The sequence below is a fragment of the Oncorhynchus mykiss genome, chromosome 32 (genome assembly GCF_013265735.2).
Source record: "Oncorhynchus mykiss isolate Arlee chromosome 32, USDA_OmykA_1.1, whole genome shotgun sequence".
NCBI lineage: Eukaryota > Metazoa > Chordata > Actinopteri > Salmoniformes > Salmonidae > Oncorhynchus > Oncorhynchus mykiss.
In genome coordinates this window covers 26,746,975-26,770,428 of record NC_050572.1, presented here as the reverse complement: position 1 = coordinate 26,770,428, position 23,454 = coordinate 26,746,975, and the positions used below count along the sequence as shown (strand labels likewise).

Sequence of the window (23,454 nt, the reverse complement as noted above, 5' to 3'; positions counted from 1 at the left end):
TTGACAATTATGTTTAGACCTGTTTTAATGATGGCTCTTTTTGAAATGGGATTCTAGATTTCAGATAATCTCATTAAGTGTGTTGGATTATTTGGATACTTCCTACAGTTGCCATGGTAACCTCTGTGGAACCCTGGACTCATAACTTTGAACTGCCGATGGGAATGAAATGCATGATGTTCTGGAATGCTGCAGAGTTCATTTGTGTTCTAGAATGTGAGCGTGCCAAATGTAGAGCTTCCCGGTCCCTACAGGAAAAGGGATCACCGCTTTCTTATCTGTTCCACGCGCAAACTTTAACCCCAATGTGCCCCAGAAGAAAGAAGCACCTCTGAAACCTGGCTCGGCCTGAGCTGACAAATTGAAAGTAATTCATATAGTTGGTGCCTGGAAAAACATGGGTCTTCCAGGATAACATGTATGTGCATGAATGGCTCAATTTATATCAAACTTCATTTTTAGACTGTACCATCTATATTGATTTTGTATGTAGTAGCCTACATTCAAACACTGGCTAATCCTAGATCAGGGGTTCCCAAACTTGGTCCCGGGGCCTCCCATGGATGCACGTTTTGGTTTTTGCCCTAGCACTAAACAGATGATTCAAATAACTAACAGAAACATCAAGCGTTGATTATTTGAATCAGCTGTTTAGTGCTAGGGCAAAAACCAAAACGTGCACCCATGGGGGGCCTCTGCACCGCGTTTGGGAAACCCTGTCCTAGATGATGGTTGGCTCACAAAATCCAATGACATGGCTTTCTTCTGCGGTGGCAGGTTCAAATCCCCTCATTGTTTGAGTGAAAGCGCTGAGCCTTGAGCCTTTTCTCTTTATCTGTGGAGCTGCCAGAAGCAGCAGGTAGCCTGCTGGCTCCTCCAGGTTTACACACCCTTGTCACACTACCGAGCTGGACTGAACCGATGTACTGAGCTGGCCTGGTTACGCATCCAGCATAACGTGTAACCGTGCTGACTAAAAATGACTGTGCCAGAACAGTTTGGTTCGTGTTGGGTTGGCACATTAGTGTTAGAAGCATACAAGTCTTTGGCTTAATATCCTGTGGTCTCCTCCTGTGCCAGAGAAAGTTTCACTCCTGTCTCAGATGAGATTAGGACATAGTGAAATGCCAATGCATCTCTATGCAGCCCTTTTCACATTCCTGCTTCTTTCTCTCTAGTTGGATCTACTACTGCAATAACCCCAAATTGTATGTAGAAAAACAAACAGAAAACCATGTTTAGATTTGTGTAGGAAGTCTTTAAAGATCCTTTTGCTTTCCATTACTTTCACAGTCAAGGTAGTTTTACACTACTTCTGTTGGTGATTTTATGCGAGATGCCTATTGTTTCCAGGGTATTGACATTCCTTTGGTGTGCTTATGGCGTCTTTCATCTTTCTTTTTCCTTTCATGTTCATGTGTAAATATTAGTGCTTTTGTCTTAGGATACTTGATGATAATCACACCTGTTTTTAATGTTCTGTTTTAATTTATATTGTAAATGAACTATCCTCCTTAATTCCCTTCATTTTCTACATGCAATACCATATGATACAATATCAAAACTCATCACTGTTCTGCAATGAAGCAATTTTGTGCCTGAATGCATGAGTGAGTGTGTGTCAAAAGAAGCGTGTGGGCGTGTACATGCATGACGGCCGGTTGTGCATGTCCTGGCTGCGTGTTCTATGTCTTTGTGGACACACAGCTATTTTCTTGAATCCTGTGGCTTTTTGGGGAATTGACGATAACTGCATATGATATTAGATGGCTTCATATAACTTCCTTTATATACACTTATTTATTACCCAAATTGTTATCTAAAATGATGTAAATGGATAAAGGTATATAGTACATAATAGACTAGACTGTAATGGACCTTTTTTAAATGATCCATAGTTGACCCATGTTTCCCAGTCTTGATATTAATTGTGTCTACACTCTTAGACAAAAGGGTTCCAAAAGGATGCTTCAGCTGTCGCCATAGGAGAACCCTTTTTGGTTTGGCGTAGAACCCTCTGTGGAAAGGGTTCTACATGGAACCCAAAGGGGTTTTACATGGAACCAAAAGGATTTGACCTGGAACCAAAAATGGTTCTTCAAAGAGTTCTCCTATGGACATAAGGTCAATCTTGAGGGAATCTTATTTGAGTCCGATAAGGATGTTCATATGATAGGCTCTCTGCAAGGTATTGTATAATTTACCTATCCAACTGACAATCTCTTAGGAAAAAATATAAATGATCAGAACCAAGACTTAAAAATAACTGATATTGGCACAAGGTGGAGGGAATGTTGGATCATAAGGTTACAGTTAACTAAAATGAACGTATGCATAGAATTTATTATACAAGAGACAACATTCACAAATTCTACAGCACAATGGCAAGAGTCATGTCTGAAGTGTAAAACTAATAATTACTCAATAATCCATGCCTTCTGGGAATGTTATAAAGTCAAGTTATAGGCGGAGTTAAAGTTGGCTGTCAGAAGTATTACAGTGTAAATATACTTTTTAATCTGTCTCTGTATATTTTAAGACATGGCATACTGTATGAGGGTGCAGTGAGATACCCAATGTGTTGGACCATACTTTTCTTGCCAATCATCTTTTTTTTAAATTATACTCAGACTGGAAATTGACCAATACTCTGTAATTTACGCAATGGAAAGTTCAAATGCTTTATCTAAATGTTGAAAGTGTGTGGGTTACAGAGAAACATAATGGTGCTGTTTGAGGCCATGTGGCATAAAGGGATGTGGGTGCTGGAGATGGGGGTTTGTGCTAGTGGTTCTGGGCAGGTTTGTATGATGATGTTTTGTGTGTTTTATTTGTTCTAAAAATAATAATAATTAAGTTCTCCAGTGGGGACAGCCGAAGAACCCTTTTAGGTTCTACAGTAGCTCTTTTTTTCAAAGAGAGTAGGAGGTGCCATGTAATAGAAAGGTAGATTAAAACTAACAGCAGAAGGATTGCACCTCCTTTCTGACGTCATTGATGACTGATATTGTCGTTGAGTGATGAGCATCACCTGAGATGCAGGAGAATAGCTCTGCTCAGTGTTAACAAACCGACTGGGGCTTGAAAACAGTGCTTAAGTACCAAAAGTGGTCCCTGTTTTTTGTGTATCGTCATCAAATTGTGTACTATGTCATCCATTTTGTATGATACACTATAAAGAGTGCATTCTGAAAGTATTCAGACCGCTTTCTTTTCTACATTTTGTTACGTTACAGCCTTATTCTAAAATGTATTAAATTGTTTTTCTCCCCTCGTCAATCTACACACAATACCCCATAATGACAAAGCATGCACTGTATACAAAAGTATGTGCACACCCCTTCAAATTAGTGGATTTGGCTATTTCAACCACACCCATTGCTGACAGGTGTATAAAATTGAGCACACAGCCATACAATCTCCATAGACAAACATTGGCAGTAGAATGGACTCAGTGACGGCCTCCTGAGTAGCGCAGCCATCTAAGGCACTGCATCGCAGTGTTGCGGCGACAACTAAAGCCTGGGGTTCGATCCCTAGCGACTCCTTGTGGCGGGCCGGGTGCCTGCAGGCTGACTTCGGTCGTCGGTTGAATGGTGTTTCCTCCGACACATTGGTGCAGCTGGCTTCCGGGTTAAGCGAGCGGTGTTAACAAGCGTGGCTTGGCGAGTCATGTTTCAGAGGACGCATGACTCAACCATCGCCTCTCCCAACCAGCTGCACTGCTTCTTGACACAATGCCCACTTAACTCTGAAGCCAGCCGCACCAATGTGTCGGAGGAAGCACTGTACACCTGGCAACTGTGTCAGTATGCACTGCACCCAGCCTACCACAGGAGTCGCTAGTGCATGATGGGACAAGGATATCACTGCCGGCCAAACCCTCCCCAAACCCAGGTGACACTAAGCCAATTGTGCGCTGCCCCATGGGTCTCCCGGTTGCGGTCGGCTGCGACAGAGCCTGGACCCAAACCCAGAATCTCTAGTGGCACAGCTAGCACTGTGATGCAGTGCTTTAGACCATTGTGCCACTCTGGAGGCCCAGAGTGAATCTTTAAGTGGAATTGATTTAGTTCTGATAGGTGGGCAATTTGAGAATGAGAATTTAGAGGCAAGATTGGATGTAAATTGTGGCCTTGATTCCATTCTGAAGCCTTACTCCTTTCCTCTAATGGAAAACCGAGAAGAAAGCATGTTTTTTTTGTGCAATGGAACCACTCCTATTTAAACTTGTACCAAGGTTCACCGGTTTGTTCTCAAATTCTGTTCCGTTCAAGAATCTGTTCTAGAATCAGTAATACTCTTTAGAGTGTAGTTGAATCGATATTAATGTTCTTTCCTCCAGTTGTAACTAGGTGCTGGGTTGTGGAATGTGGACACCTGTGGTTTCACACATTCAGTGCTAACAAAAGACAGTTGGGATGCTATTATGACTGAGGGCCAATAATCATATAAAGTCATACAAATCCTAACACCAATACACTTCTTTTGTTCTTTAAATCCCTTGAAATGTCACTATGCTGCATAAGATTAGGAGTTCTGTTTTCCCATGAAAGAATCTGCAAGGGACTGAGTGAACTGTGAATGTATTTAAATGACATGTAACTATGATACCAATAAAGACGTTTATTTATTGTAGACAATTTGTGAAGCATTTCTGAAGAAATGGTGTATACATTAGGCTACTTTTTCCAGATCATATCACATGACTTACGCCTACTCATACAGCATAGACTTATTAATTACTACATGCACTCAACATTATAGTTTGTGTCATGGAGAAAAGGCTAATTGAAAAAAATCTACGCTCAATTTCAAGTGAATTTCACCTCTGATCCAACCACTCGTAGCGTCTTTCAGAGTTGACACTTGGCTATCAAAAGGACAACCTCGGATTCAATTGCCATTTGTCATCATCCTGCAAACACCCCATCTATGCTCTTTCCCTCTTTTTCTGTAGAGCGCATTGGGGGAGGACGGGCAGACATCAGAGGCTCCCCCTCCCCTCCCTCTAAAAAGCATTGTTGATCTAATATCACCTAGAGTGAGAGAGGAAGGCGCGTCTACCTCTCACCATTGTATCCGCATTTTCTGTAGCGCAGCTTTTGATCTGCAAATGCTCGAAGGTGCTACCGTCTTTATTGATTTAGATACATTAACTTTTCTCTTGTGGAACATGAAAAAGCTCTACGCATAGCCTGTGTTATTCATTGTTATAACATTGTCAATGACTTTGGCGCGTATTCAGATGTATGACACTTGATGGCTCAAAATATAAAATTAATTAGGGACTTTACATTTTACATCTTGCTGATGTGGACCCCATGAGTGCTTATTCAGTGCCCCAATTGTTATAATCAAGTGTCATTCCACAAGGATCTGGGAATGTGCCAGTTCTTAATCATCTTGGTGCTTACGCCTATAATTCTGGGCATTTTGCGCTTCTGGTTATTATTACATATTGGTAGAATCTTTAGCCTAGACTACCTGTCTATCGAATAGCTTGAAGATATATTATTTATTTCATAATTAATTCGGTAATCGCCTATTAATAGGGTCGTATGAGATATATCCTAACAAACTAATAATTTGAAGGTATAGGTTGCAAACATTGATCCATGTTTAAAATCTAAGAAGGCACTACCAACTTCTACACTTGTTAAGGTTTTTGTCAAATTCAATAGTTGCATTTCTCTTTCCCGCCCGGTGTAGACCTGGCCTGCATGCTGTTAATTAAAGTGGGAGGACAGAAAGGCTCCGGACGGGGTGAGAGGGAAGCTGAAAAGCCCCTCCCCGCAGATTGTAGCCTACGATGCGATGGTGCTTTAATTTCATTGTTTGAGAGGAGCGACGCTCGGTGTGCATCTGCTGGGATCAAACAGCCCCGAAAGAGAGATCCCCTTTTGTCATGGAAATCAGACCCTGACTCTGTCACACGTGGGCTTCAGAAATGCTAAGAAGTTGAACATCCAGCCAGGACTTGTAATACAGAATAGAACGGGTCAAGGAGATGGCGAGGACAATCTGACCAGTGTACGATAGGACTCTCTCTCCACGTTTCACTCTCATCGGCAGTAGGATATATATATTTATATATAGCTAATGTGCACAGTCAATGCGCTGTAGTCTACAGCATATTCATTTTTTTTGTCGCGCTTAGAAGTAGGCAAGAAGGTTGAGTTTTTTATTCTTCTGAAATGGCAATCAAGTCATTTTCGGTAAATGTAATTCGCTCTGTATAGAATACTTTTTTGTTTTCAATGTATAGAAACTATATTTATCACTGTTCTGGTATCGCGTAGCCTGTTTTTCAAAAATGCTGGATATGGTTCTACGGATGGTTTTCTGTGCGCTGCTCTGTTCTATTTCTGCGCGCGCATCCGGGTGCCCTCTTCGTTGTGAATGCTCGGAAGCTGCTCACACGGTGAAGTGTGTTTCCAAAGACTTGCGGAGTGTCCCGCCTGGGATACCAGGGTACACGAGGAATCTGTTCATAACTGGAAACCAGATCAGCAGAATTGGACCGGAATCATTCAAAGGGCTGGACAATATAACAACGCTGTCACTGAGTAACAATAGGTAAGAGAAACATTGCCTAGCGGGAAAAAAAGACTGTTTTCTAGTTTGGCCTACTTTTATTTGCCCAAGTTTATATATGCCTCATGATTTGAAGTGCCAATGTATTATTATAGCAAAAATGTCATAGAGCTTGTCTGTCTATATTTTCGCACACTTTTGAATGCATCTTAACATGAAGCCTTTGATGAATGGCATCCTGTTATGTTGGGTAAACTTGAATAAACCTTGTGCTTACTATTGTTTTTCATTTTATTTATTTAACTAGGCAAGTCAGTTAAGAACAAATTCTTATTTACGAGGACGACCTAACCCGGTTGTGATATAGCCTGGAATCGAACCAGGGTCTGAGGTGACGCCTCTAGCACTGAGATGCAGTGCCTTTTTAATTTAATTTAACCTTTATTTAACTAGGAAAGTCAGTTAAGAACAAATTCTTATTTACAACGACGGCCTACACCGACCAAACCCGGACGACACTGGGCCAATTGTGCGCTCCCATATGGGACTCCCAATCACAGCCGGTTGTGATACAGCCTGGATTCAAACCAGGGTGTCTGTAGTGACGCCTCAAGCACTGAGATGCAGTGACTTAGACCACTGCGCCACTGTTATTATAGACTATGAGTGACTATGCATCCTCTGCTTCCTCTGTATCCCTCCCTCACTGCAGGATAACAGAGGTAGAGTCTCAGACTTTCTCTGGGCTGCGTTCCCTCCGCTCTCTGGACCTGAGCTCCAACCAGCTGGCTGTCATCAACCCAGAGGCCTTCACTGTTCCGGGCCACACTCTCAGGGAGCTCAACCTCAGCCGAGCTCTCTACAACCACTCCTCTCTCATGAACCTGGCTATGTCTCTTCGCTGGTCCACCCTGGTTGAGCTCCGGACCCTGGACCTGTCAGGGAACAGGCTAATCTACCTGCCCTCTCACACCTTCTCCTACCTGGGGGGCCTGCGGAGGCTCATCCTGGCCAACAACTCCCTGGTGGCCCTCTACAATGGCACCTTCTCTGGGCTGGACTCTCTGGAGCAGCTGGATCTGACCCTTAACGCTCTGCGGACTGTCCAGGAGGAGGGCCTGGCTGAGCTGGCCTCTCTGCCCCCCGGGGTGAGACTCCTTCTAGGGGAGAACCCCTGGACCTGTATCTGTGGCATGGAGCCCTTCGCTGCCTGGCTCAACTCCTCCCAGGGACATGTGGGAGACGCAGAGGGCCTGGTGTGTGCCTTCCCCTCAGACATGAGAAACACCTCTCTGCTGAGGTTGGCGGCTAGACACGCTGGGGGGGACGGGGTGGCGCTGGGATGCCACAGGGTGGGTGAGGGGGCGGACCTGGCCCTCCAGACTTCCTACGTGTTCCTTGGGATCGTCCTGGGCTTCGTGGGACTCGTCTTCCTCTTGGTCCTCTACCTCAACCGGCAGGGCATCAAGAAGAGGATCAATGACATGAGGGAAGCGTGCACGGAGGTGTTGGAGGGATACCACTACCGCTACGAGCACGACGCCGACCCCAGGCTCTCACAGGTCTCCACCACAGCAGACATTTGATGGTAGGAGGACACTCCCAGGGGCTTCCATGATCCTTCTTTCATAATCAAAAACATTTTTTTCTATTGCATTTATAAGTAGATAAGATCATGTAAAAACTGTACATGTGAATTGTATGTAAATATAAACATACAGTAAGTATATGACTGAGTATTATTATTGTTCCTAGTAGCCTTGTCCATGATTAAAGCATGCACTGTCTGATCTGTAGTCCTTCACAACCAGTCCTCACTTTCAGTCCACACATCGTCTCAGACTGGGGATTACCCATGGCTAACAAATGGGCGTTGACTGTGAAAGAGAACTGTTGTATGGATGGGGGACTGACTGACTGTTCTTCTACATAGATTTCCCCCTCTTAAAAGTGGGGCTTCTCTGTCTGTCCTAGAATGAAGTGTCATGTGAAGGAGTGAAACTACATTTGGACAATATCATTGATGTATGTTATGATTCTTGGAACTGAGAACAGATATGGATGAATATACATAATTCATGAAGCTGAAGTAATGAAACTGAAGACTGTTCTTATACATTTCACTTGCTATGACTTTACTTAAGTATTGTTCTTTGAGAGGAGGTCTTGTAAATGTATATACTATCGCTACCAAGCTCACATACAGCATAATTCATCAGCTCATGAGTTGCAAGTTGTGTGACACCAACCCCTGTGAAGCTTATGCACAATGATCATGTCTGAAATTGCACCATATTCCCTGTATTTGCCCTGGGCAAAAGTAGTGGACTTATAAAGGGAATAGGGTGCCATTGGGACGCAGAGTTCAATGAGAGATTGTCTGAGGGCCAGCTCACCCCAGGACTGAGGAGCATTTCGTTGGTCTTCTATCCCTCTGCCCCAGGGTGCCTGAAAGGAATCCCAGCAGATTAGTCTCCATAGCATTCCAAAGGGAGGAGAACCTCTCCTCTAATCTCTCCTAAAAGCAACTCTGTCTCTCTCTCAATTCAAAGGGCTGTATTGGCATGGGAAACATATGTTTACATTGCCAAAGCAAGTGAAATACATAATAAACAAAAGTGAAAATAAACAAATCAGAAATGAACAGTAAACATTACTCACAAATGTTTCAAAGGAATAGAGACATTTCAAATGTCATATTATTGCTATGTACAGTATTGTAACGATGTTTAAATAGTTAAAGGGAAAAAATAAATAATCGTAACATGGGTTGCATTTACAATGGTGTTTGCTCTACAGTGGTTGCCCTTTTCTTGTGGCAACAGGTCACAAATCTTAATGCTGTGATATCACACTGGTATTTCACCTAATAGATATGTGAGTTATCAAAGATAAGATGAGAAGAAAAAGGACTGTTCATTCAGTTCACACTGCACAGCCCAAGTCATCCAGCAACGGAAATCTCAAAACACTCCTTCATGAAAATGTGCTTTGTTTTAAGTTCTCTAGTTTTATTGTCAAGATGATGAGAACCAGGACGAGGCTGTGGCTATAGGGCTGGGGATATAGAGCTGAGGCTGGGGCTATAGGGCTGTAACTGGTGCTGGGGCTATAGGGCTGAGGCTGGGGATATAGGGCTGGGGCTATAGGGCTGTAACTGGTGCTGGGGCTATAGGGCTGAGGCTGGGGCTGTAACTGGGGCTATAGGGCTGTAACTGGGGCTATGAGGCTGGGGCTATAGGGCTGTAACTGGGGCTATAGGGCTGGGGCTATAGGTCTGTAACTGAGGCTGGGGCTATAGGGCTGTAACTGGGGCTGAGGCTGGGGCTATAGGGCTGTAACTGAGGCTGGGGCTATAGGGCTGGGGCTATAGGGCTGTAACTGAGGCTGAGGCTATCGGGCTGTAACTGAGGCTGGGGCTATAGGGCTGGGGCTATAGGGCTGTAACTGGGGCTATAGGGCTGAGGCTGGGGCTGTAACAGGCTGGGGCTATAGGGCTGAGGCTGGGACTATAGGGCTGGGGCTATAGGGTTGGGGCTATAGGGCTGTAACTGAGGCTGGGGCTATGGGGCTGTAACTGTGTGCATGTGGCTGAGCCAAAAGCAATCCCTCCTTGAAGACAACAAGCCATTCTCTTTAAAGGAAGGAAAGCCTGGCTGGAGCTGCAGCTTTTTCTGTTTAAGGGACATTTTTCAGTGATAAGATACAGATGATTCTGGAATGCCAGCAGCAGAGCAGGCAGTAGTAGTTTCATTGAGAGGCCAAAGCCTGTTCTGCTCTTATTAACCAGTGCAGTGGAGGAACTGTTGTTGTCTTCCTACAACAGAAATATACTATTTGTTTTACACTTCAATTATATTTAATTCCTCGACTGTAAACAGTGTTTTTGACTAATTTGTGAAGTGATAGTTGACTTAAGTGGGTTGAGCGTACACATGAAGGGGGTCTGGGTCTCTTTGAGATGTGCTCTTTGTCATGATCTGCGATGTTTCTGTCATGATAATTGGTCCCAGGTTAATGCTCAGTCTGGTGTGGGGAAACTAGAGGGAGAATTAAACAACAAAGAACACATTTCTTATTGATTTCTAACTCCATTTGATGCTTTCGTTTTGATTGCATGTTTTTTAGTAGAATCAGAAAGCCTGCACATTGTGTCGAACCCTTTTCACCAAACTTGACATTCTCTAGGCATATTTGAATGAGGTTTTCCTTTTTTATATATACTTCAGATAAAAGCCTATAAGTGTCCGCCTGGTTTTGCCATAGCCCTGGTCAAAGATAGTGCACTATGTAGGGAATAGGGTACCAGTTCAAACAGACACAATAACTTCCTAAAACAAGAAGGTGTTCTACTCTGCTGTGGATGAATTGAACAGAATTTGACATTCCTTTCTGACTCTGCTGGCTCTCTTCACAGTGTTGTTCCTCATTATCCTCCTGCACAAAAGCTGACTCACTCCCTCTGTGGCCGTGGTGATGTAGGACGTGTCACAAAGAAAGACCTAATGACGAGCAAAGCTCCACTGCTAATTGCAGGGAGTGCTGAGAGAGAGAGAAAATAACTTGTGAGAGAGGGGGAGGGAGCTAGAGAGAGAGATGGGGGGTGGGGGTTGTGCCTATCCTTTATCATATTGAAATGTTATTCAAATCTCTGTGGTAGTAATAATACAGCATTGGTTACACACTTAGAGTCAGCCAATTGTGCTGCATGCTAAAAATGACAAAATAAAGTATTATTGAAAAGTACAGTATTTTTTTAAAGTCTGTCTATTCCTTTATGTTCATGGATGGCACTGTGAAATTGGGCAAGTCTTCAGGTCAAACACGTGAATTGTGTATCAAATATACATTTCCCAAGTTGCAGAACCCAATCTATGTGGCCATTTACACTGAGAAGAGAAAGCAATTGAGGCTACTACAACAACAAAACAAAGACAGCCTCTAGCTAATGGCATGTTCTGTGAACTGTGCATTGTCCTCCCATGCTAAGATGCTTTGTGATGTGACAGCAGCTAGCTTCTCCCACAATCATGACTAGGGTGCGTCTGAAATGGCACCCTGTACCATTTAGTATACTACTCCAGCCACCCTAGTCATAGACTGTTCTCTCTGCTACCGCACGGCAAGCGGTACCAGAGCGCCAAGTCTAGGTCCAAGAGGCTTCTATGCATATCTATGCATAGTCACATTAATAACTCTACCTACATGTACACATTACCTCAATTACCTCAACACCGGTGCCAATACATGTACCGGTACCCCGTGTATATAACCCCACTATTGTTATTTATTGCTGCTCTTTAATTATTTGTTATTCTTATCTCTTACTTTTTTTTTGTATTTTCTTAAAACTGCTTTGTTGGTTAAGGGCTTGTAAGTATTCGGTGCATATGACAAATAGAATTTGATTTGATTTCAATGCCCATTCCCTATATAGTGCACTACATTTGACGATGGACAGTAATGCACTATAAATAGGGAATAGGGTGCCATTTCAGGTACAGCCTATGTCTGGCAGTCTGATACAGCAGCTATTATCAGTAAAGTGTCATAATTTCTAATAACTGCCACTGGGAAGGAAATCCATGAGAAGTAGGCCTATTTCCATTTGCCTTGATGCAATGTGTCATGACAAGAGTAAAGCATGAGAATGAATGTAGTAGTGCACTATAAAGAGAATAGGGTGCAATTTGGGATGCAGACAGACAAACAGAGATTGGTGACTGTTGGTCATTACTTGCCCCTCAGGTTATTATTGGGTGGATCTGTGACTGGGTTCGATTAACGGACTTATGATGTCTGGCTTTGGCCACAACTGTTGTCTTGAAAAATCAATGGTGTCAGTTTTCAATAGGCTGGGCTGCAAGGTTGTCACGGCAGGGAAGGAAGAGCAGAGAGATTGTCCGAGAGCTAGAGAGAGACGGACAGACAGAGAGAGAGAGACAGAGACAGACAGATAAACAGACAGAAGAGAAACAGAGATGGGGAGATAAAGAGAGAGATTCAATATAAACTGGCCCGGTCTCTCTCCATCGCTTTCTATACATCAGAGGAATACAGCCTAGCTAGTTAAAACCACAAGACCAATTAAACCAATTAGCTGTTGTTTTTTGTTGTTGTTGTTTTGTGTTGTATGATGACGAAAAATCATGTTTACATCCCCCACATAAAAATGATTGCCACAATGATAGCACTGTCTCTTCTAGAACGTGGCAATCAAAATACTTCCATGTCTCTCTCTCCCACATGGGAAGTTCCTGTTTGACAGAGAAAATCCCTGGTTTATAATTTGCTTTCATTTCTTCTTTTCCGCTTCAAGCAACAAGCCGGGTTTTTTTAACGACTTGAATGATACAAAACTTTTGCAAGACCACTGGGCAGCTTTTGAAGAGGCAACTTTCATTCTTTGATATTTTATTATTTTCACTAATCTCTGCTTGGCGGTTTGGCTATTAAATAGAGAGAGAAATAAGGGAAAAAAATATTTGTATGTTTCTAAGTTACATTTGAAAACGTTCCTCTCAGGCAATTAGCCATTTATATGAGTCCTTTCTGTTGGGGAACATCTTGGCGCCATTAACTGGGTTTAATCGCTATGATAGAGAATATGGCTTAAAAGTGAATCCCACATCTGTGAGAAATTGAACATGTAAAAAAAAAGAGACCACAACAGTCAGTGGCATGACGACAAAGGCCAAGTGGCAGCCACTTGGCCGCTGGCTATGTAATGGCAAACAGACAGACGGAGCTCTAGAGAAGGAGGAGCAACTTCCTTTGTCTTTCGCTCTCTCTTTCTGTCCCTCTCTCTCTGTCTCTCTTCCTCCTCTCTCCCTTTCTTTCTCCCTCCCTCCCTCACATTTTCTCATTCTCTACCCCTCTCTTCACCCCTGCTTCCACTCGATCAAAGCATCTTTCTTCCTCTCTCTGTCTCTCTCTCTGATCCACAGTGGTTCCTTTCTGTGACAGATCTGTAGCCCCTCTAGCCTCTGACTCTGTCCAGAACGAACCCATGCCATGCTGAAGTGGAGCACAATTGGTTTCAAAGCAACACTCATTATCGACAGGAGTCAATCCCAACCCCCATTTAGATGACCAGCACCTCATTGGAACCACAATCAGTTAGAATCAGCACACAAATAACATACAATATGTTACTGTAAGATTCCCGTACTTTACATTTGGTGGCTCTCGTATTAATCACAGTATGGCCATAGTTCCATCAATTGATTGAAATTGAAGCGCAGGCTCTCCTCTTCCCCTTCGCTCATTTAACCATCCCTCCATAGACCTATCATATTGACCCAGCCGTATCTGTATCTCTGTAGCTTGGTGCAGCGACAGTAGACTCTACACACAAACAGATGTGGGACTAGGCTAGTGCCTCCTGTCCAGCATGTCAAAACAGTCCTGAGACAATAGACAGCTACAGAACCACAGAGGGATTGGCCCATCTATTGTTCTGGTGCTCAATTGATCAATGGCAGCTAGTAGTGTTTGCCAGAGGGTGGAAGAGCAGGAAGAGGTGGGAGAGAAGTTGGTACAGCTGAAGCAATACACCCATTAAAGCAGGGCAGCCTCCCATTCATCACTTTCAGAAGGGCTGGCTGTATCGACACACACAAAGGCTGTGTTCACACCATTAGAACAATTCAGATCGTTTGCAAAATATTTGCATATCTGGAAAATAACCTCTCACTCAACGTCAAGAAAACAAAGGAGAGGATTCTGGACTTCTGGAAACAGCACCCCCCTATCCACAGGGAGCACCCCCCTATCCACATCGACGAGGCCGCTGTGGAGAAGGTGGAAAGCTTCAAGTTCCTCGGCGTACACATTACTGACAAACTGAAATGGTCCACCCACACATACAGTGTGGTGAAGAAGGCTCAACAGCGCCTCTTCAACCTCAGGAGGCTGAATACATTTGTCTTGGCTCCTAAAACCCTCACAAACTTTTACAGATGCACAATTGAGAGCATCCTGTTGGGCTGTATCACCGCCTGGTACAGCAACTGCACCGCCCGCAACCGCAGGGCTCTCCAGAGGCTGGTGCGGTCTGCACAACGCATCACCGGGAGCAAACTACCTGCCCTCCGGGACATCTAAAGCACCCGATGTCACAGGAAGGCCAAAAAGATCATCAAGGACAACAACCACCCGAGCCACTACATGTTCACCCTGCTATCATCCAGAAGGCGAGGTCAGTACAGGTGCATCAAAACTGTGACCGACTGAAGAACAGCTTTTATCTCAAGGCCATCAGACTGTTAAATAACCATCAGTTGCAACTTAGAGGTTGCTGCGCTATATACATAGACTTGAAATCACTGGCTGCTTTAATAATGTTTACATATTTTGCATTACTCATCTCATATGCATATACTGTATTCTATTATATTGTATCTTCTATTCTACTGTATCTTAGTCTGTGCCGCTGCGACATTGCTCATCCAAATATTTATATATTCTCAGTGTTAATACTCTAATCATATTTTGTTCACATGCAAAATGGAGTGTGGACAGTCAGAAAAAAAGATTGGATATAGAAAGAAAATCTGATTTGGGTTCTTAGGGTGGCTGTGTAAACACAGCCTTATGCACACATGCGCGTGCATGGACGCACACACAGGCTCTGGTTGGTGCTGAAGTGTTGGGGTCTGCTTTATCCTAAGACTGGCCTTGTTGGGGTTTTATGGCGTGGTACATTCCATCATAATGGTCTCTACCTATCTAAACGTAAAACAATGCCTCCTTTATCACAAGACTTCCATTTCCTTCAGATTGGTCGACTAGGGGATTGAGCGCTCAGAGAGTTAGAAACGTAGGCATTTGGTCAAAACAAAAACAGCCATGTGAAGCAGAGGGAAATACTGAAACCACACTAATGTGGCTTCCCTCTGAAGTCTTCACACAACCATTCATCTGAGAAGTGTGTGTGGAAGCATGTGTGTGATGGTTCCTTTGTCTGTCTATCTGGCCATGTGGCTTGTAAGAAGTTATGTTCTGTTGTAGCTGTGGTTGTTTAGAGGGGATGAAGTTAGGCCGTTATTAATTAGACATTCAGTTTTCCCACACACACACACACACACACACACACACACACACACACTTGTGGGGATCAAACAATTGATTCCCCTTCAACATTTTCCCTAACCTTTAATCCTAACCCCGAACTTCTAACCCTAATTTTAACCCTGAATCTTAAAAAAAACCTGGATTAAGGCAGCACCCTGCACCTCTCTGATTCAGAGGGGTTGGGTTCTCTCATTAAAGGCCCACTGTGATTTCTCTCATTAAATGCCCACTGTGATTTCTCTCATTAAATGCCCACTGTGATTTCTCTCATTAAAGGCCTTTGTGATCCCTCTCATTAAAGGCCCTCTGTGATCTCTCTCATTAAATGCCCACTGTGATTTCTCTCATTAAAGGCCCACTGTGATCTCTCTCATTAAAGGCCCACTGTGATTTCTCTCATTAAATGCCCACTGTGATTTCTCTCATTAAAGGCCTTTGTGATCCCTCTCATTAAAGGCCCTCTGTGATCTCTCTCATTAAATGCCCACTGTGATCTCTCTCATTAAAGGCCCACTGTGATCTCTCTCATTAAATGCCCACTGTGATTTCTCTCATTAAAGGCCCACTGTGATTTCTCTCATTAAAGGCCCACTGTGATCTCTCTCATTAAATGCCCACTGTGATTTCTCTCATTAAAGGCCCACTGTGATTTCTCTCATTAAAGGCCCACTGTGATTTCTCTCATTAAAGGCCCACTGTGATTTCTCTCATTAAAGGCCCACTGTGATCTCTCTCATTAAATGCCCACTGTGATTTCTCTCATTAAAGGCCCACTGTGATTTCTCTCATTAAAGGCCCACTGTGATTTCTCTCATTAAAGGCCCACTGTGATTTCTCTCATTAAAGGCCCATTGTGATCCCTCTCATTAAAGGCCCATTGTGATCTCTCTCATTAAATGCCCACTGTGATTTCTCTCATTAAAGGCCTTTGTGATCCCTCTCATTAAAGGCCCACTGTGATTTCTCTCATTAAAGGCCTTTGTGATCTCTCTCATTAAAGGCCCACTGTGATCTCTCTCATTAAAGGCCCACTGTGATCCCTCTCATTAAAGGCCCACTGTGATTTCTCTCATTAAAGGCCTTTGTGATCCCTCTCATTAAAGGCCTTTGTGATCCCTCTCATTAAAGGCCTTTGTGATCTCTCTCATTAAAGGCCCTCTGTGATCTCTCTCATTAAAGGCCCACTGTGATCTCTCTCATTAAAGGCCCACTGTGATCTCTCTCATTAAAGGCCCTCTGTGATTTCTCTCATTAAAGGCCCACTGTGATTTCTCTCGTTAAAGGCCTTTGTGATCCCTCTCATTAAAGGCCCACTGTGATCCCTCTCATTAAAGGCCCACTGTGATTTCTCTCATTAAAGGCCCACTGTGATTTCTCTCATTAAAGGCCCACTGTGATTTCTCTCATTAAAGGCCCACTGTGATTTCTCTCATTAAAGGCCCATTGTGATCCCTCTCATTAAAGGCCCATTGTGATCTCTCTCATTAAATGCCCACTGTGATTTCTCTCATTAAAGGCCTTTGTGATCCCTCTCATTAAAGGCCCACTGTGATTTCTCTCATTAAAGGCCTTTGTGATCTCTCTCATTAAAGGCCCACTGTGATCTCTCTCATTAAAGGCCCACTGTGATCCCTCTCATTAAAGGCCCACTGTGATTTCTCTCATTAAAGGCCTTTGTGATCCCTCTCATTAAAGGCCTTTGTGATCCCTCTCATTAAAGGCCTTTGTGATCTCTCTCATTAAAGGCCCTCTGTGATCTCTCTCATTAAAGGCCCACTGTGATCTCTCTCATTAAAGGCCCACTGTGATCTCTCTCATTAAAGGCCCTCTGTGATTTCTCTCATTAAAGGCCCACTGTGATTTCTCTCGTTAAAGGCCTTTGTGATCCCTCTCATTAAAGGCCCACTGTGATCCCTCTCATTAAAGGCCCACTGTGATTTCTCTCATTAAAGGCCCACTGTGATCTCTCTCATTAAAGGCCCTCTGTGATCTCTCTCATTAAAGGCCCACTGTGATCTCTCTCATTAAAGGCCCACTGTGATCTCTCTCATTAAAGGCCCTCTGTGATTTCTCTCATTAAAGGCCCACTGTGATTTCTCTCGTTAAAGGCCTTTGTGATCCCTCTCATTGAAGGCCCACTGTGATCTCTCTCATTAAAGGCCCGCTGTGATCTCTCTCATTGAAGGCCCACTGTGATCTCTCTCGTTAAAGGCCCACTGTGATTTCTCTCGTTAAAGGCCCACTGTGATTTCTCTCGTTAAAGGCCCACTCGGGGATATCTCTGTGAACAAGAAGAAGAATTTTAGGGATGGTTTTCCCAAACACAGATGAAGCCTAGCCCTAGACTAAAAATCATGGTCAATGGAGATTCTCCAGGACAAGGTTTAATGTCCCAGAAACAAGCCCTCAGATCTATTAATCTCCTTTTCTCGATTTGAGATGGCATCTCGTTTCCTCACACAGCACATATCTGTCTTGTGAAGTGATTATAAGTATCAATTTACCAGTATGCCTAGTTTACTGAGTCAATTGGGACCTTTTAAATGCACAAATAAAATGACACAAATGTATATGTAAAATTGTTATTGTGGCCAAAACAAAATCTAGATGTAGAGTTGCCAGCTATTATTGTAGTTAATATTATAGTGGCTAAAATAAATGCTTGTGTAATGCTAGAACTCTGGGACAGACTTGGACAGGGCTCTGCTTCACTTGTCATTTCTGATGATGAATCTGTGATCTGCATGGTCACAGCGGTAGGCATGGCTCTCTATAGGTAGCTTGACCTCTCGCCTGTAGGGGGAGGAGTCTTATGCTCGTTATATCTCAGGTTATTATTACCTTCATTTCTTCACCACAACGACCAGATGCCGAAGCGAGAGGGGGCCTGGCGCGCCCGACAGGGATCTGAAGCACCTGATTGGCTGGGAGGAGAAGTACGTTCTGAAGGTCAAAGGGTAAATTCTTCCAGAGAGGAGATGAGAGGAGACACAACCTGCCTGGTGTTGTGCTGACGGTCGCACCTCTCTCTCTGAATTCTACTACTGACATTAAAACACGTAACAGACAGGGACAGTCAGTGATGTAGGCATAGACTGTACATCTGTCAACCTCAATGAAGCCTACCTATCGCAAATATCACTATCACTACTACTATCACCACTGCTACTATCATTACAATCCCTACTACTACTATTATCACCACTACTGCTATCACTACTACTGCTACTATCACTTCTACTACTTGGCATAGAGCCAGAGAGCGAGAGATAGATGGAAAGAGAGCGCAAGATGTACGTTGTACATTATGCCTATTATGATGAAACATCATGGGTGAAGCAGATTGTTCAATGGCCTGACAGTGTGTCATCGTCCCATTAGAGAGAACAGTCACCTACGTCCTCTGTTGATTAATAGATCTCATTTTCAGTATGATTTATGAAACCTTTCTCCTCTTCATGCAAATCTACAATCCATCTAAATGTCCTGTCAGAAAGATAGTTTCTGCTGATGCCAGTGGAAGGAAGACATTTCTCTTTTTTTTCTTCCACATGTTTTTTTCTCTTTATGAATGTTCCCAGTCGTGATGGAAAAAGAGAGGAAACGAAACAGCTCCTAAAAGAGTTCCCTCTGTGCCGCTGCTACTTCCTCTGGCAGGAAATAGCATAGCTTTTATCTGAACCACCACACATGGCTGGTCAATGCATACGAGGTGTCGCTCTCTCTCCATTTAACTGTGACAGACGGAGGTAAATCTGTTCCCTTCCTGGCTCGTCATACACCTCACTGTAAACGTCAAACAGGTCAACAATAACATCTCAAATGTAAGCAAACATTCTGAATCTTGACTCCACGGCTAACTAGTCAGACCTGTGATCAAACTATTTGAGATCTTTCAAATACTTTGCGCTTGAGCCTGTCTGGACTGCCAGATATGGGTTTGTTCTATTGATTCCACTGAGCCAGGCACAGTCAACCAAGCACAGAGGAAGACTTGGAGTGACTGAATACTATCTGAACCTAGGTTGTTTAGCAATGCCATGTGTCTGATTAGAAGAGGGTGAAAGTGGGACAGACAGGCTCCTCCTGCTCAATCAGGACCGGACATTAATGAGCCTATCATTAACAGATTGACACGTCAGACAGATGTTAGAGAAGCGTCCTACATAACTGGTGTTAAGGGTAATGACATGTATACTACCTAGTTATCTTGAGTCAAATTGGTCAAGCAGGCACAAAACAAAAAAGTTAGTGACATTCAGGGTAGGTTTGCAAAGTGAAATTCCAGGTGCGACAAACCAAGACGCTGGGTTATAAAACACATGCAAATACCTCACTGCCATTCTTTTACTGTCTCATAATTAGGGCCAGGAGTTCCCCATCTGACCATGTGTGACTCCTAGTCATAATACATTTGTCATGCTTATGGTAGGTATTAAGGCAAAATGTAGGGCTCATAAGGGGACATCTTGAGCAGAAATGTCATGGTCATTGGCACTAACAAAAAGACAACGTATCAGGGGTCAAATAAATATGAGATTGAATTTCTGGAGAAAAAAATAAATATTCCACTGATGGTTGTGATGTACACAAACTAAGTCAAAGCAGACATGTCAGTAAAAACTTAATGGATACAGTGAGACTGAACTTGGATAAGATTCAACATTATTTATTAAAACCATTGAAGTACAGCGCCTGGCATCACTTCATGGTCTCAGCACCTAGAAAACAAACAGTAGATTATTAACAAGCAAACATGAAGACAGGCTGCCCAATTCTGATTACTACCCCCCCCCCCCCCCCCCCCCCAATTTTTCAAGAGCATAAAAATAAACACCAATCACCTCAACTGGTGGTTACAGCTCTCACTTAGTCATGTTCTGGGCTCCCATCTAGTAGAGTGTGAGACTTGGACGTAGGGAGTGCTGGGACCCTCCTGTTTGGCAGGTGGAGTGTGGTTTTGCTGTGGCTTGTTAACACTTGCGCTGGTTTTGGAGTGGCTAGTGTAGGCACTATGCCCACTATGACTCAGGTCTTTGAGCCGACGGATATGAGTGCCACCATAGCGTGCTGGGATGTTGTAGATGTAGACCAGAACAACACTTTGAGGTGTGGTGGTACTGCTCTGGGTAGGTCCTCTGGCATAGCTAGGGATTGACTTCACAGCATTGGGAGTATAGCTGCGCTGATAGCTTTGACTGGGGGCAGGTTTAGAGGTGCTTGGTTTCTGGACATAGGTTGAAGAACTGCCAGCCTGGGCAGAACTGTAGAGGATGGAGATTGGCCCACTACTGGCAACATAGCTAGGCTGGTAGTCCCCCACCTGACCAGAGACTTGCCTGTGGTTGCTGTCGGCAGGTGTAGTGCTACTTGGCTTCTGGTTGGCAGCAAGGACATTCTGGCTGTAGGTTGAAGCACTGCCACCCTGGTTAGAACTGTAGAGGATGGAGATTGGCCCACTACTGGCAACATAGCTAGGCTGGTAGTCCCCCACCTGACCAGAGACTTGCCTGTGGTTGCTGTCGGCAGGTGTAGTGCTACTTGGCTTCTGGTTGGCGGCAAGGACATTCTGGCTGTAGACTGAAGCACTGCCACCCTGGTTAGAGGTAAACATGCTCTGGCGTGGTGTTGCACCAAGGGTAGAGCCAGGCTTGTAGGTTCCATAGGAGTTTTTACTAGGCGTAGAACTCGGGGTAAAGAGACTGGAGCTAGACCCCAGGCTAAGTATAGGGATACTGCTGCTTTTGGAGGCACCATCTATACTCTGGGCATATTGACTAGAAGTTGAACCACTACTGGCGGAGGCATATCTACTCTGGTATGGCTTGACATATTGAGAGAAGCTGGGCTTGTACGCATTTGTTGCACTCCCACCTTCAGTAGACCCAAAATGCAGAGGACCTGGTCTAAATGAAGTTCCTGAAGAACCACGTGAGGGAACTTGAAGGTAAGGGGTGGAAGCCACTTCCCTTACGGACTGGTAGATTCCACTTTGTGCCACAGAATTCTGGGAGGTTGCTTTGAATAAATGGCTTCCCAGGAAATTCTGAACAGATCCAGAGTTGCTTGAACGAGGCTGTAATGGAAAGGTTTTGGGCTGGATTCCCTTTGCTTCCCAACTTGAAACCATCTTCACTGCACTAGGGTTGGTGACACTTTGGCCTGAAGTTATACTGGCACGGGTGTGACGCTTGTTGTGGCTGACAGAGGTTCTACTGGCTATAGAGCCAGAGAGGCCTAACATTCTTGGGGCAGGCTGGATAGAGCTTGAAGCAGAGCCTCTGCGGGATAGTTCCTGGTTATGGGTGTTGGGGCCAGTCTCTCTGGGAGTAGCATCACTCTGGACAGATCCTGAAGTACTAAAAGTTGGTTTGATTGGATCCTGAGGATAGCCATCACCTGGTTGTTTCTGTTCATCTTCCACTTGGGAAGAGCCAGAATACATGTAGCCTCTTAATCGCTGGGCATCTAAAACAGATTAAGGGAAGTATGAGTCACCACAATTTTAAGGCTGGTCTTCAACAAAACTAAAAAAGACAATGTATTGTTCATGCCTCACCATGTGGAGCACAAGCAGATCTTAAATGTTCTGAGAATATGGAGCAAAGCAACACGATCCTGTAAAGAAAATAAATTCAGTGCCTGTGCAACACAAGTGAAATTTAACATCAAAAGGTCAAGCAGGACCCATGTAGTAGATCAACAACACATTGTTCAAAGACTCTTACCACAAATTAATTCCAAAAGCCATATCTAAGTACCAACAGACAAGCCACCACTATCGTTGCCAAGTTGAAACCTTAAGCCCACTGTGACTTACTGCCTTGCTTAGTTGCCATACTAGCTGGGAGTGTATTTATTGCCTGAACCTGCAATTGCCATTCAATCACTGGCTCATTGATTGATCACGTTCAGCTTTATGTCTTTGTTGAGAGAACAGATTTTAAATCAATCAAGGATGGAGGAAGGAAGAAGTTAAGGGGAGAATTGCTTACTCCTCGTGTCCTCTCTCCTCACCTCCTTCTCAAAACCCATTGAAGAAGCAGATCAGAGGGGCGGGACCTCTGGCTTTCTCATCCAATGGGTTTTGAGAAGGAGACAAGGAGAGAGGACTCGAAGAGTAAGCAATTGAGATCTTCCCAATCAGAGAGTTAAGAAATTCATCCAAACAAGAGGGCTATCGTTATGACATCACAATGACATGCAGCTGAACATGATCAATCAAGCAAACAGTGATGACGACTGCATTTTCATACAGGCAACACAATTCAGATTTTTTTCCCACGCTAGTTGGTCTTTTTCAGAACTCTTTTTCAGAGCTGATCTGATGGTCAAAAGACCAATTAGTGAGAAAAAAAAAATCAGAATTGGACTGGGTGTCTAAACACAGCCAAACATACACCCAACTGATATACCAACTACACAAGGCAGTAAGGATGTGTTTCAACAAGCAGCCCAATTTAGATTTTTTCCCCACCACTAGTCGGCCTTTCGACCAATCACATTGGATCTTTTCACATCAGATCTTTCTCAGAGCTGATCAGATTGGTCAAAAGACCAATTAGTTTATTAAAAGAAAATCTGATTTGGGCTGCCTGTCTAAACACAGCCCAAGTCGCAGCGCAAGCGGGCCTAAATTTGCTAGCTGGCAGCAATTGCATTTTTTAGTCTGTGCGTGCTGTAGTACTTAAATGCCCACACCAGCAGAAATTCTGGATTTTATTTGAATGTTACAACCCACCAGCATGGCATTGTTTATTCATCAGAAACAGCTGCAAAGTTATTGCATGGAGCAATTTAAAATAGGGTGTGCAAGTGTAACGGATGTGAAACGGCTAGCTT

At 43.8% G+C, this 23,454-nt stretch overlaps 2 protein-coding genes across 2 annotated transcripts; one reads left to right on the top strand and one right to left on the bottom strand.

The window, feature by feature from the left end:
* The first annotated feature begins 5,738 nt into the window (after positions 1-5,738).
* Positions 5,739-9,304, top strand: LOC110488190 (trophoblast glycoprotein). Its single transcript, XM_021560293.2, has 2 exons — positions 5,739-6,579; positions 7,250-9,304. Exons 1-2 carry the CDS (start codon positions 6,317-6,319, stop codon positions 8,121-8,123), a joined length of 1,137 nt encoding a protein of 378 aa, XP_021415968.2. The 5' UTR covers positions 5,739-6,316; the 3' UTR covers positions 8,124-9,304.
* Positions 9,305-20,265: 10,961 nt separating this feature from the next.
* Positions 20,266-22,487, bottom strand: LOC110488189 (uncharacterized serine-rich protein C215.13). Its single transcript, XM_021560292.2, has 4 exons — positions 22,341-22,487; positions 22,172-22,230; positions 20,457-22,080; positions 20,266-20,333 (listed from the first exon to the last, which is right to left on the bottom strand). Exons 1-3 carry the CDS (start codon positions 22,361-22,363, stop codon positions 20,486-20,488), a joined length of 1,677 nt encoding a protein of 558 aa, XP_021415967.2. The 5' UTR covers positions 22,364-22,487; the 3' UTR covers positions 20,266-20,333; positions 20,457-20,485.
* Positions 22,488-23,454: the final 967 nt, after the last annotated feature.

Bases quoted from the DNA above. Each gene is read 5' to 3' on its own strand.
- LOC110488190 (XM_021560293.2), top strand. From the start codon at position 6,317: ATGCTGGATATGGTTCTACGGATGGTTTTCTGTGCGCTGCTCTGTTCT. The intron at 6,580-7,249 runs GTAAGAGAAACA...CCCTCACTGCAG, and splicing joins CTGTCACTGAGTAACAATAG to GATAACAGAGGTAGAGTCTC.
- LOC110488189 (XM_021560292.2), bottom strand. From the start codon at position 22,363: ATGGCTTTTGGAATTAATTTGTG. The intron at 22,231-22,340 runs GTAAGAGTCTTT...TTTTCTTTACAG, and splicing joins GCTTTTGGAATTAATTTGTG to GATCGTGTTGCTTTGCTCCA. The intron at 22,081-22,171 runs GTGAGGCATGAA...AATCTGTTTTAG, and splicing joins ATCTGCTTGTGCTCCACATG to ATGCCCAGCGATTAAGAGGC.